This window comes from Pelodiscus sinensis, chromosome 14 (genome assembly GCF_052426305.1).
Source record: "Pelodiscus sinensis isolate ZL-2025 chromosome 14, ASM5242630v1, whole genome shotgun sequence".
Lineage (NCBI taxonomy): Eukaryota > Metazoa > Chordata > Testudines > Trionychidae > Pelodiscus > Pelodiscus sinensis.
Window position 1 is genome coordinate 38,013,713 of NC_143065.1, and position 12,848 is coordinate 38,026,560.

General features: G+C 46.5%; 1 protein-coding gene across 5 annotated transcripts in view; it reads left to right on the forward strand.

Moving 5' to 3' along the window:
• Nucleotides 1–12,848, forward strand: part of LRRC28 (leucine rich repeat containing 28) — a 92,549-nt gene that overhangs the window by 42,254 nt on the left and 37,447 nt on the right. For 4 of the 5 annotated variants that reach the window (XM_075896965.2, XM_075896966.2, XM_075896968.1 and 1 more), the window contains one exon: nt 11,744–11,950. The exons of the other annotated variant lie outside the window; for it this stretch is intronic. In XM_075896965.2, the coding sequence (XP_075753080.1) occupies nt 11,744–11,950 (207 nt within the window). The remainder of the gene's footprint in view (nt 1–11,743; nt 11,951–12,848) is intronic. 5 annotated transcript variants of the gene reach the window in all.

Genomic DNA, 12,848 nt, shown 5'->3' on the forward strand with positions numbered 1-12,848 from the left:
GGACTTCCAGGCAGCCAGAGCCTCCCTCCCCCAACCCCGTTTTGAGAGCATATGGAGACTGATTTGGAGTCTGGGGCGGGGGGGGGGGGGTCTACACTGTTACAATGGCCAAGACCTGCCTAAGGGTGTTAGGACACATGGCTTCCTGCACCCACATTATCCGCTTCATCAGGCTTCATCTCTGCCAGCTACAGATGTGGCTAGCCAGTGTATAAAGCTGCCTCGTCACCATCCGGATCGGGTGCTAACCATCCCACTGTCAGTGATAGATGTCTTTCAGCAGTGGCTGGACCCTCTGAATGTGAGCCGGGGGTTCCATTCTACTCCTCTTGACCCACCCTGACTTTAGTAATCAACGCCTCAGACTTGGGGGGGGGGGGAGGGAGTGCATTTTTGTGGTCTCAGGGAGTCTGGTCACAGGCAGACTGTGCAATGCACATCAATGTAAAGGAACTGAGGGCTGCGAGATGAGCCTCTGTGGCATTTTTGGGCAAAATCAGAGGCGTGTGCCTTGATTCACACAGACAACACCAAAGCAATGTTTTATATCAACAGACGGGGTGGTGCTAACTCTATTCCCCTGTCCAAAGAAGTGATGTTGCTGTAGGAGTTGTGCATATGCAGCAAGACGTACTTGCTGGTGTCTTACCTGCCAGCGTCTTAGAACTCTGACAGATAACCTAGCCACTCGTTTCAAACTCATGAGTGGTCCCTCAGATGAGAGGTTGTGTAGTGGCTTTTCCAGAGGTGGGGTCGTCCCTATTTGGACCTCTTGGCCACGAGGGGAAACAGGAAGTGTTGGGCCTTCTGTTTGTACCTGGGCAGCAGCAATGGCTCCCTAGACAACACCTTCCAAATTCCTTGTGGGGTTGAAGAAAAAGCAAAAGAAGAATTTACTACCTTTTACAGTCTGTGTCATACATGCATATAACACAGGATTATTTCCCAGTGTAGGAAAATAATTCTTCAGGGAAAGATGACACCAAAAATACTTGAGTCTCCATGCATCTGACAGAATAGTTTTTACCCATGAAAGCATGGGTGTCCAGTAGCCAATCATGGCCAAAACGCCAGCCATGGCTCAGCCCCCATACCCTGCCCCCAGAATGCCTGCTATAGATGTCCTGGGGACAGAGTGTTGTTGCTCCCAGCACCCCCTATCTCCGTGCTCCAGGATCAGAGAGACTGAAGCCATGCATCCTCCTCCATCCCTGGCGCTTTGGAGCTGGGAAGGCTGGAGCCGCGCTCCCTCCTTCCTTCCCTTGCTCTGACGCCGGGAAGGCTGGAGCTATGTACCCTTCTCCCTCCCTGGTGTTCAAAAAATGAGGAACAATGGCTCTTGTGCAAAAGGGGGCTTTTGCGCAAAAAGGAGTCTTCTACACAACACTTTTTTGCACACAGACCTCTTGTGCAAAAGGGAAATGAAGAGGAAATGCAAATGAAAGCGCGACATATGCAAACAAGCGCTCCATTTGCGTTTGCTCTTCCACAAGAGGCTCGTAGTGTAGACGTAGCCCAAAAGTGACAGGTTACCTTGAGAACTACAAGATTTCTTCATGTAACCATAAAGTCTATAGGCCCTGTTCAGAATTGGGGTCTGGTTGTACTAGGGAGTGTACAGGCACAAGATAACTTGCCCTAAAAAGCTGACAAGTCAATGGTGGGGACTTGAGTAACCTGTGTTCTTCAGTGACCCCTCCACACTTTCTTTCTTTCTTTCTTTCTTTCTTTCTTTCTTTCTTTCCTCCCTCCCTCCCTCCCTCCCTCCCTCCCTCCCTCCCATCCATCCATCCATCCATCCATCCATCCATCCATCCATCCATCCATCCATCCATAAGAGTAGACGAATAGACAAGCCTAGGCGTATCGGGTAGTCGAGTTGACTGCTCGCGTTTCCCCTCCATCCTTGCTGAAGAGGGAGGGAAACAGGAGCTAGTGCTGAAGGGAGCCCACTTTAAGGACCGTTCCCTCAGCACCGTCTCCATGGTGCCGCTTGCCCCCCACCCATGCCGGGACAGGCCAGGGGAGGCTGCTCCAGCAGCAGTCCTACTTCCTGCTAGGATCTCCTCTGGACAGGGGCTGCTGCTGGAGCAGCCTCTGTTCGCGGCAGCTGGGTCTGCAGTTTAAATGTAGTAGGAGCCGGGCTGCTTATGCACCCAGCTCTTACTACATTTAAACCAGTGGTCCCCAACCTTTTGAGGTTGTCGGGCGCCAGGGGGCGTGGCCGTTTGCCCGCCGGGCCCCCGGGGGCGGGGCCCCCTCCAGCCGCGCACCCGGGGGCGGGGCCCCCTCCAGCCGCGCGCCCGGGGGCGGGGCCCCCTCCAGCCGCGCGCCCGGGGCGGGGCCCCCTCCAGCCGCGCGCCCGGGGCGGGGCCCCCTCCAAGGAGCTCCCCCCCCCCCGAGTGCCGCGCGCCCGGGGCCGGCGCTCCCCCCCGCCGAGTGCCGCGCACCCGGCGCTCCCCCCGCCAAGCGCGCTCCCCCTGCAAGCACCCGTGCGCCATGTGCCTGGGGCCAGGCCAGCCCCGAGCACCTGGCGGGCGCATTGAAATGCCCCCGCGGGCGCATTGAAATGCCCCCGCGGGCGCCATGGCACCCACGGGCACCGTGTTGGGGACCACGGATTTAAACTATCCTAAGTGCCAATTTTGTTAGGAAACTTTATTGCAAAATGTGATCTATTTGATAGGCCATTTTAATGTGGTGGTTAAGTGTAGTTGCTTTTTTCTAGAGGTGACCCATGAGGGAGTTGGTTGATGAGGGGTCATGTGCTGACCCCCCAGATTTGCTGTTTGGCTTATATTGAGCATGCCCACGTGGAGTGAGCATGCTCAGTAATATTGTCTGAAGGCACTGCCCTCACTCTGTCCCCCTCCCACTGCTGGAAAGTACAGATCTTTCCTGCTATAGCTAAAAGCTGTCTTTAAATTCTTCCTGAAGCAGTTCAGGTGTGATGTAACTGGAGGTCTTAGTTACTGAACTTGTATCAATGATTCTGCATTTTATATGATGCATAAAGCTCTTAATGGCAATAACTAAATGTGAATGACTAATAAGGTTCATGAATATTAAGAACTTTAAACAGCTGTTTTGTATTGTAGTGTGGTTTGCTGTAAGATAACAAATTTCTGCATTGTGCCAATATAGGGACATACACCTGGCAGAAAATTTTTCAGACAGAAAAGATTACATTCATTGCCGGCACCTTCTACATATCTAAGAATAAGTTCTAGCTTACTTCTTAGACTATCTCCCTTTGCAGTTACTTGTATCTTTCTCATGTTCCTTTTGGATGAAACTTTGATCTGGGACAACTATAGAAAGATGAAATTGGTTTTGGAGGTTTAAGCAAAGGTCATCAATCACTTCTGAATTGGACAGCTGTGTGGACTTGTTGGTTCAAGGAATGACTTGCCTTTGGCAAAGCTTGTAAAGTCCACAAGATGGATAGCTCCAGTTTATTAAATTAAATGTTAAAAGCTAGAGGGAAGGGATAGTGTAACTCTGTTCCTATATGTAAGTGTGCACATTCAGAGTAATACTCTCCCATGGATGTAACACTTTGCCAAAGAACTCTTAATTTTAGAAATTCTCAGGGAGCATTTTAAGGGCTTGATTTTTCATTTTTATGATTACATGAATGCTCACTTGGGAATTTTTTTTTAAAGATGAATAAACCTATGTTGGTGGCTTTTTCTTTTTGTAACATCCTGATTGGTTATAGTTTTTTCCCCTCTTAATCTTTTAGAAGGTTGTGTTACAGTTGAGTAGTTTTTCTGTGAAATCACAGTAATTAGGATTTTTGAGTATAATCAAAGAAGTTAAACTATGTTCTAGGGTTGGAAAGGGAGAGGGCTTAATTTTAGTGAGCACTGGCAGTTTTAGAACTTATTAGAGGGAAACTATAGACACATGTGCCTGTGCCACTGTGAAGTCAAATCTAGCAGCATAGAGACACTACACAGTTTTGACAACAAAAGTCAACTTTTGTGCTCAAAACAGTGAGAGATGTGTACACTGAAATGTACATCCTGCCACTAACTCCCCTGCTATGCTGACCTAATAAAAATACTTGAGTAAGAGGCCATACGGCTTATGTCAGTGCAGTTAGAGTGACGCAGTGTCTGTGTAGACACAGCGTACCTTACATCCGCTGTTGGTTGTCATTGGAGCAGTGAAAGCTGAGCAGCAAGAGCCAGCTGTCCCCTGCTTTCCTGGGGTACGTCTACACTACAGGTCAAGGTTGAATTAAGACATCCAACTTCAAGTCGAAGCACCGTAACTTGATTTTTGGCACTGTCCACACTGCAGGAAGTTGAAGGGAGAGCACTCTTCCTTCGACTTCCATTACTCCCCATGGAAACAGGCCTACTGGCATCAACCGGAGCACCCCTCTATTTGCATTAAACCCGCTCATTTGAACCCTGGAAGATCAATGGCGGCAGCTTCGATCTTCTCTGTAGTGTAGACATACTCCTTGCAGAGCTGGTGACTGAACTCTGCTCCCACCTGAGATCTGACATGGGAATCCCCAGCAGCTGAATCCTACTCGTGGCTGGGAGCTATGGGACATTCAAGCTCCTGGCAGGGAGCTGCCAGAAGAGCTTAGAGAGTGGCCTGTGAGCTTTGTATACTATCTCTTTTAGGCTGTGTCTCTACTAGCAAAACTTGTGTTGATCAGGATTGTGAAGGAAAGTGATAAGCGCTGGTGTGGATAGTGCTACGTTGGCAGGAGAGACTCTCCTGCTGACATAGCTATGGGTACTTGTTAGGGCTGGTTTTAGTCTGGTGGGAGAGTTCTCTCCTATTAATACAGAGCGGCTGCGCAGGAATAGTGATGCAGCTGCAGCAGTATGGCTACGCCACTGTAAAGTTCGTAGTGTAGATGTAGCCTTAGGAAAAAAAAAATTAGTGGTAGAGGAAAAGGTTAGTGCATGAAAATAGTCAAGCCTGGATGTGGTCCGTGGTTTGGCTGAATGTAGGTGGCTCACTTCCTGTCAGTGTTCTTCTAATCTAAAGCACAGAGCTTTGTGCATATGCTGTGAGTGGAGAGCTGTTAAAAATGAGATTGTTTTTACTGTGTTTCTTTTGTGCACCTATTCAACGATTACTGTGCTTGAGCAATTAATTTTAGTATGTACTTTAGGTTTTGAAAAGCAGTTAAAACTATAGAACACTATTGGCATCAAAATGAGTAACCAAAAGGTTTTGAAGGTAACTTGCCATAGAAACTCTTTCTGATGATACGATTGTTTTATAGAGGATGCTATTAAGTATTTTTTGGGGATCTATTGTCACTCTTTACCATACATAACTGTAGAATTGTTTGTAGTGGGAGGAGAATATAGACTTTTTTCTCTTAATCTTTAAAATTCAACATGTTGTTAAAATTTTAATGCTTTCACAGAACAGTTTGAAAAAACATAAAGCCCAATGTAACTATTATTACAACATTTTACTTGTTTAAGTACCCTTACAGAATCTTGAAAATAGCATTTTGTTTACCAGTTTTTCTCCCCATTTGGGTTTCGCCCTCCTTTCTTCCCCATTGTGTCTAACAGAGCTTGAAATTAACATAGCTTTTTGTTTACCAGCTAGGATCTAAGTGTGGTAGAAAATTTCAGCAGAGCTATGGGAATAGTTAATTTTCTAGATGCTGCTGCAGTGGGAGTATAAGGGCACAGTGGATTCTTGTTTAACAGAAATAGTGCTACCTTGATTGTAATTTCAGAAATTGACAGAGCAGTAGTTATTTAAAAAAAAAAAAACCTTTTCTCTGGAATTGTGTTTAATCCTGAAAAGAACCTGTTTATGTCCTTCAGGGTGATTGCATTCAGGAGTGGTTGAAATCCCTGTAGTCCCTCTCTGTGCAGAAAACCTATTTCTGCAAGGTGCTGAATACAGCTTGCCTTTGGAGTTGCCAGCACTGTGCATCTTCCATAGAAGCAATCAGCACCCTGCATGGTTAGACCTGTAATCTGGAAAGATGATGGCATGCTTTGGAATCTTGGGATTATTCCTCCATCCCAAAAAAATCAATCAATTTAATCTGCTTCTGAATGTGTATCTCACCATCAGTTGGGTCCCAGTCCTGAAGATCCTACTCCCAGGGCAGGTCTACAGTAAGAAATAATTTTGAAATAATGTAAATTTGATATAATAACTCTGGATTTAACAAAATTGAAATAGCAGTCCCCACTACAGTGAAGCATCAAAATTAGTCAGAATTATTTTGAAATAGTGCATCCACACTGATTGTAGCCTGCCTCGGACTCCAGAAGCACACTGGAGTGGGAGGTTGTGGGGGAGCTGTGTGTGAGCGGCGCATGTCTCTTGTCAGAGAGAGTGCTATTGGGTTCCTGTCTTCTTCCTCTCCCAAGCAGGTTCCCATGCACAGGATCAGTCTCGTCTGCATCACCACACCTGATCGGGAACAAATATGTGCTGTGTGCGGCACAGCTGTGTGTTTCCATGATGCCAGACTCCTTAGTGGTGGCCTGTCGTGGGAAGGTGTCCCACCACAGAGGCTGGAGTAGGGCAGGCCTCTCCAGGAACCTTGTGAGAAGAACCGAAGAGTTCTTGTGTGAGGGTGTCATGGGGCTGAGTACACCGGACTAGTGCTCCATGTGCACTCGCATGCAGAGGCTGTTATGTGACACGGCCCCCCCAGGCTGAGTAGGCTAGGGGAGGAGCGCACAGCCCCTCATGGGCTGCTGCCTACAGATAGTGAAAGTTAGAGAACTCATCTGAAGTGCCTCCCCTCGGCTCATCCGAAGCCTTGGAGACTTCCTGGGAGTGTGGGACTGGCTCCAGGGTGAGGAGCAGGTCCTGGCGGGAGGGCATGGTACTCTGGCTGGCTGGCTTCCTTCTCCTAGTCCGCAGTCCTGTCCTCCTGGAGGCTGACACCAACCGTGTCCTGACTGGACTCCATGACGATGTGGGGGAAGGTGACTGGCTCCCCTCCCAGGATGGCATCCAGCTACTCGAAGTAGCAGTGGGTATGTGGTGCCGCCCCAGAGTGTCAGTTCTGCTCTCAGGCCTTGTAGGCCTGCTCCCTTGCTAGGTGGGCCTGCTGGAACTCCTTAAGCTTCATCCAAATCAGGTCCAGGGTTCAGTTGTGGACTCTGTTGACCGGGCTGACAGTGAGCTAGCCACAGATGTCTTCATTTCACTTTCTGGTGCGGAGATCCTGGAGGTTCATCTCCTCCCCCAGACCTCAGTGAGGTGCAGGATCTCTGCACCAGTCTCCTGCATCCTTTGCCAGTGACAGCTGAGGGAGCAGCAGCTGTGGAAGGCTCTGAGGGAATGCTGGGGTCAGCCATGGCTCCATCAGATCCAGCTGTGTGGCATGGGGCTTGCAAAGCTAGCCATGTGGCCGAAGCCCTTTTTCTTCTGCCTGGAGATTTAAGGTCTGTAGGAGATGGGGAGCAGTGGAGATGCCAGGTATCACCAGAATGCTCAGAACTGCAGCCACGAGAGGCCTCTGGAGTCCAGTTATTTCAGTTAGCACCAGCAGAGTGTCCACACTAATGCTATTTTGAAATAAGCATTATTCCCCAAGGAAAGCAGGAGTACAGATTTTGAAATAACGGGCTTGGTAGTGGGGACACTCCACTTATTAATTCAACATAATGGGGATTATTTCAAGATAACTCCCTAGTGTATATCCACAAAAACAATTATAGAACATTATTTGAAATACAAAATAAATAGTTCTTGAAATCTTCAATATGCAGATGTTCTCAATATTTTTCAAGTTTTTAAAAAAATCGTAATGGCTGTAATTATAAACATGCAGCTGCAAATTGTGCATTCAGAAAACTGAGTTAAGTTTCAGGCATGCGTAGATTTGGGAAATAGATTGTGTTGTAAAACATTATTTAATATGTGTTAACAGATTATTAAACACAATCTGTTTTCCTAGTCTAGCCTAGTCCTTTCAGACTGCAAAACAAATAGTGTTAATGACCAATAATTCTTTTTTAGGAACATTTGGTGTTGGGTGAAGTTACATGAAACATTATGTATATCTGTGCATGAATCCCACTGTGATTAAAAATGATGTGAGGATCTGATGATCTGATTTAAGAGGCTGTTGGTGTTGTATCATCAAATGTTACAAAATTAAAAAGAACTTGCATTCAAATTCATATGTAATATTTTCATTAACAGCATTGCAACTAAGTGTTTTATCTTATGACTTCATAATTTCTACTCAGTCTTGATTTGGGTTTTGGTCCAAATATTTGTTTATACTTGTATTTATAGTAATAAATGCAGTTCCACAAGAAAATACCGGTGATTGCATACTCAGTATAAGTATTCATATAATAAAATTCTTCTGGTATTTTTTCTGGGGGTATTTATGCAAACGATAATTGCTATATTAGTACTGTACAATAATTCCTCATTTAACACTATAGATATGTTTCAGAAAATGATCGTGTTAAGTGAAAACGTGTTATGTGGGGTCAGTTTTTCCTTTGAAAATAATGGAAAAGGTGGGGGTTGCGTTTCAAGTGGTGGTGTCTGTTGGAACCGGGACATAAGGTTGGTGGAGAAAGGGGATGGGGTTACAGCAGGGAGGGGAAGCGTTTGGCTCTGGGGAAGAAAAGGGGAGGAGAGGAGGAAGGAGATTGGGTTGGGAGTATGCCCCTGTGATGGGTCTGCCGGGACCCGCACTGTATCCGGCGAGGGGGGTTGCTGGGGAACGGCGCAGTGAGCGGCAAACCCTCCGCCGTTTTGTAGGGAGGCGGGGGAAGCCCTGCGCAGCCGCTGGCAATGGGCTGGTTAGGAAAATCGTGTTATTCCAGGGACGGTCATGTAATTCAAAATACGTTCCCTAAAAAAATATCGTGCCATTGCAAAAACGTGTTAAGCGGGCACATGTTAAATGAGGAATTACTGTAATAAAAATAATCTGAAATGTGTTATATGCTTATGTCCATCAGTTCAGTAGGTAATGGTGCACAACATTAATGGGGAAACAGAAATAATACCCATTTTAGAAAAATTCATAACTCAACATACAGGCAGTCCCCGAGTTACGCGGATCCGACTTATGTCAGATCCGCAGTTACGAACGGGGTTTGCTGCCCGTCTCCCTGGTCTGCTGGAGACCAGCAGACCGGAGAGACAGGGAGCAAAGCCTCTGAAGACGCTGGCAACGGGACAGCTGCAGCGTGTCTGGGCTGTCCGCTGCCCGCGTGCTCCGCGGCTTTGCTCCACGTCTCCCCAGACCAGGGAGAAGGGGAGCAAAGCCGGGGAGCACGTGGGCAGCGGACAGCCCAGACGCGCCGCGGCTGTCCTGCTGCCAGCGTGTTCCGCGGCTTTGCTCCCCGTCTCCCTGGTCTGCTGGAGACCAACAGACCAGGGAGACCGGGGGCAAAGCCGGGGAGCACGCGGGCAGCGGACAGCCCAGACGCGCCGCGGCTGTCCTGTTGCCGGCGTGCTCCGCGGCTTTGCTCCCCGTCTCCCTGGTCTGCTGGTCTCCAGCAGACCAGGGAGACGTGGAGCAAAGCCACGGAGGACCCGGGCGGCGGGGCCACGGTGCATCTCAGTCCCCCGCCGGCGTCTCCCTGGTCTGTTGGGTGGGGGGGGGGGCACAGCTAGTATGCCCCCCCCCCAGCAGTCCAGGCTTTTCTCCGGATGCTTGTGGTAGAGCAGCTGGGGCGCTGCAGGTTGGTCCCACAGCGCCGCTCTGGGCGCTACTGGACCAACCCGGCAGCACCCCAGCTGCTCTGCCCCAGGCGTCCTGATTCAGTCGCTGCTGGTCAGTTTCAGCAGCGGCTGAATCAGTACGCCTGGGGCACAGCAGCTGGGGTGCTGGTGGATGGGTCCAGTAGCACCGAGGAGCGGCGCTACTGGAGCAACCCAGCAGCACCCCAGCTGCTCTGCCCCAGGCGTCCCCAAGTCAGCCGCTGCTGAAACTGACCAGCGCTGACTACAGGAAACCCGAGGCAGAGTTGCTCTGCTCGGGCTTCCTGGAATCAGCCGCTGATCAGTTTCAGCAGCAGCTGACTTGGGGAAGCCTGGGGTTCTTAAGTTGAATCTGTATGTAAGTGGGAACTGGCGTCCAGATTCAGCCTGTTGAAACTGATCAGAGGCTGATTCCGGGAAGCCCGGGGCAGAGCAACTCTGTGTCGGGCTTCCTGTAGTCAACCGCTGGTCAGTTTCAGCAGCGGCTGAATCTGGACGCCAGTTCCGACTTACATACAGATTCAACTTAAGAACAAACCTACAGTCCCTATCTTGTACGTATCCCGGGGACTGCCTGTAGTCAGAAAATATGATCACTCAAAGTGTTTTTGTGTGCAAACCTACAGATAACCGCATTAATTGAGTTTTATTTTCATGCACATAACGATGAATGTTGTGTGTAAATATGAAGTGTTTGACATCTGGTAGCTGCAATTTTTTCAAATTGATTACAATATCTAACCAGATATGACATTTGGTATTCTTTTACTTATTTTAATTTTAGAGACACTGGGTTTTTTCATATATTTAAATATGTTGCCCGGCTCTCTAAAATAACCACCTGCTCTCCAAGATAAGCATTTGATGGGAAAATGGTAACAGGGAATATCAAAGCAAAAGAAAAGTAGTGCTGAGTTCTGAGCCCAAATTCTTACATGATGACACACAGATATGTAGCATGTATTCTTGGCAGTACCAGAACAACATGACAGCTGATAAGCTTAAACCTGGTTTATTTGTTTTTAATGGGTTTCTGTACAGTTTTCATGGTAAGAAAAGAGGAAGTACATGAATGCAGCAGACACGGATACACTTGATAGGAAAACTAATCTCCCAGAATGTATTATTCGTAGTTACCTCAAAGTCAATCTCTAAAACTTTCCTGAACCTTTGTCTTTTTGTATTTCTAAATGTAATTACAAGTTAAATTGTATATCTAGACCATATTTTTAATGTTATACCCACATATGTATATGTATAGTTCATACGTATAGAACTTTAGTTACACATTAAGTGGTTTGGAGGCTGTTTTTTCTTAATAAATTTGGATGACTCTAGTTTGTCCTGTCTGTATCTCGTGCAAACATAAAATGTGATTATATCTTAATGTTTAAACTGGGTCCCTACCAAATTTACAATCCATTTTGGTTATTTCATGATAGCTGAAATAATGAAATTAATTATTTTTAAATTATTTAAATTGCTGAAATTTCATGGAGTTATAATTATAGGGTCCTAATCCAAAAAGGAGTTGAGGTGTCTCTTCCGTGCTGCTGTTAATGGTGGTGGTGGGTACTGCCTTGTGAACTGGGTAGCTGGAAAGCAATAGCTACTGACCGGAATTCCAGCTCTGAAAACACACAAAGACCAGATTTCATGGAAAGAGGCCAGATTTCACACTCTGCAATGCATTTGTCATGGCAGTGAGTTTTGGTAGGTCCCTAAATATATATCACTAGGATGTTACAAATACCTTTTGGGAGAAATTTGCAGGAAATGATAGTTGTCACATTCTGGTATTGGTGAAGAAGCCAACCAGTGGTTGTGTAGTGGGAGGAAGCATCTGGGAGACTAGTGCTGATTTTGGGAAGATGGAGGAGACTGGCAAGCAGACGGAGTTGGCTAACAAATTAAGCAGAGCGTGGCACATTCATGTAAATACCTAACATTTTTCTGTGAGCCATATTTCAGTTTACTTTTTTTGTCCTCTTGCTGCAAACATGCTATGATTAATGCCATGTCTGAATATTTGATGATTTGATTGTAGAAGTTGGAGACCTGAAGGAGCTGCAGACCTTGGACATTTCGACCAACCGTTTGATAGCTTTACCTGAAAGACTGCATATGTGCCTTTCTCTGCAGTACCTGAGTGTTGATGGGAATTATCTGTGGTGTGTCCCCCGCCACCTCTGCCAACTCCCTAGCCTCAACGAACTGTCCATGGCTGGAAACTGTCTTGCATTTCTGCCACTTGGTGAGTAACTGCCTTCCTTAGACCTCAGCGAACAAATAGAAAAGAAAACAAGCATTGTGAAAGCTTTCATTCTAATAAATGTTTTTTTTTTTTATATACAACCTCTAAATTTGGGGAGGTAATACAGTGATATCAATTGTATATGGAGATATATCATTTCTTAAAAGTGGTAGGGAACTTGAGAGGTCATTGAGTGCAGTCTCCTGCCCCCACAGTGGGACCAAGTACCATCCCTGACAGATTTTTCACCAGATCCCTAAATGGTCCCCTCAAGGATTGAACTGACAACCCTTGATTTAGCAGGCCAGTGCTCAAACCACTGAGCTATCCCTCCCTTCAACTCTTGGGAAACTTGTTAGTAAATAAAAAACAAATTCATTCTTAAGACTCGTTTCATGCTGGTTCAAAAGGTTAGGTCAGAGAATTCCAGTTTGCTATATTTTAGCTGACTTACAAATCAGAATACTTTATAGGCTAAACTAAATGCAGTGTGGTGTGATCTGAATTCCATTGCTTTTGTAATGATTATCTTTAATAGCTAGATCTGAAAAATACCAATGAATCCTCATTTAGAGGTTTAAAATTTCCATGAAAATCCAGTAACTGTGAGAGCTTTATAGCACTAGAAATGTCAACATTGCATATTTACATGTCAAGAAAATGTCAGAATTACATATCTACATATCATAAATTGTACTGGGTCCCCAGTGTAGCATCTATTTTGATGTTCTACGTAGGGATGTACCAGGATACCCATGGGAGCCATGGAAGCGAAACTAGAGGTGTGTGGCCTCCTGTTATGGGAAGTGGTCTATGTATTTATGCATACATGCTGCCTGACAGTAGTCTCTGTGGACAGTCTCATTCTCCCCGTGTAGATTATTTTTACTCTTAATGG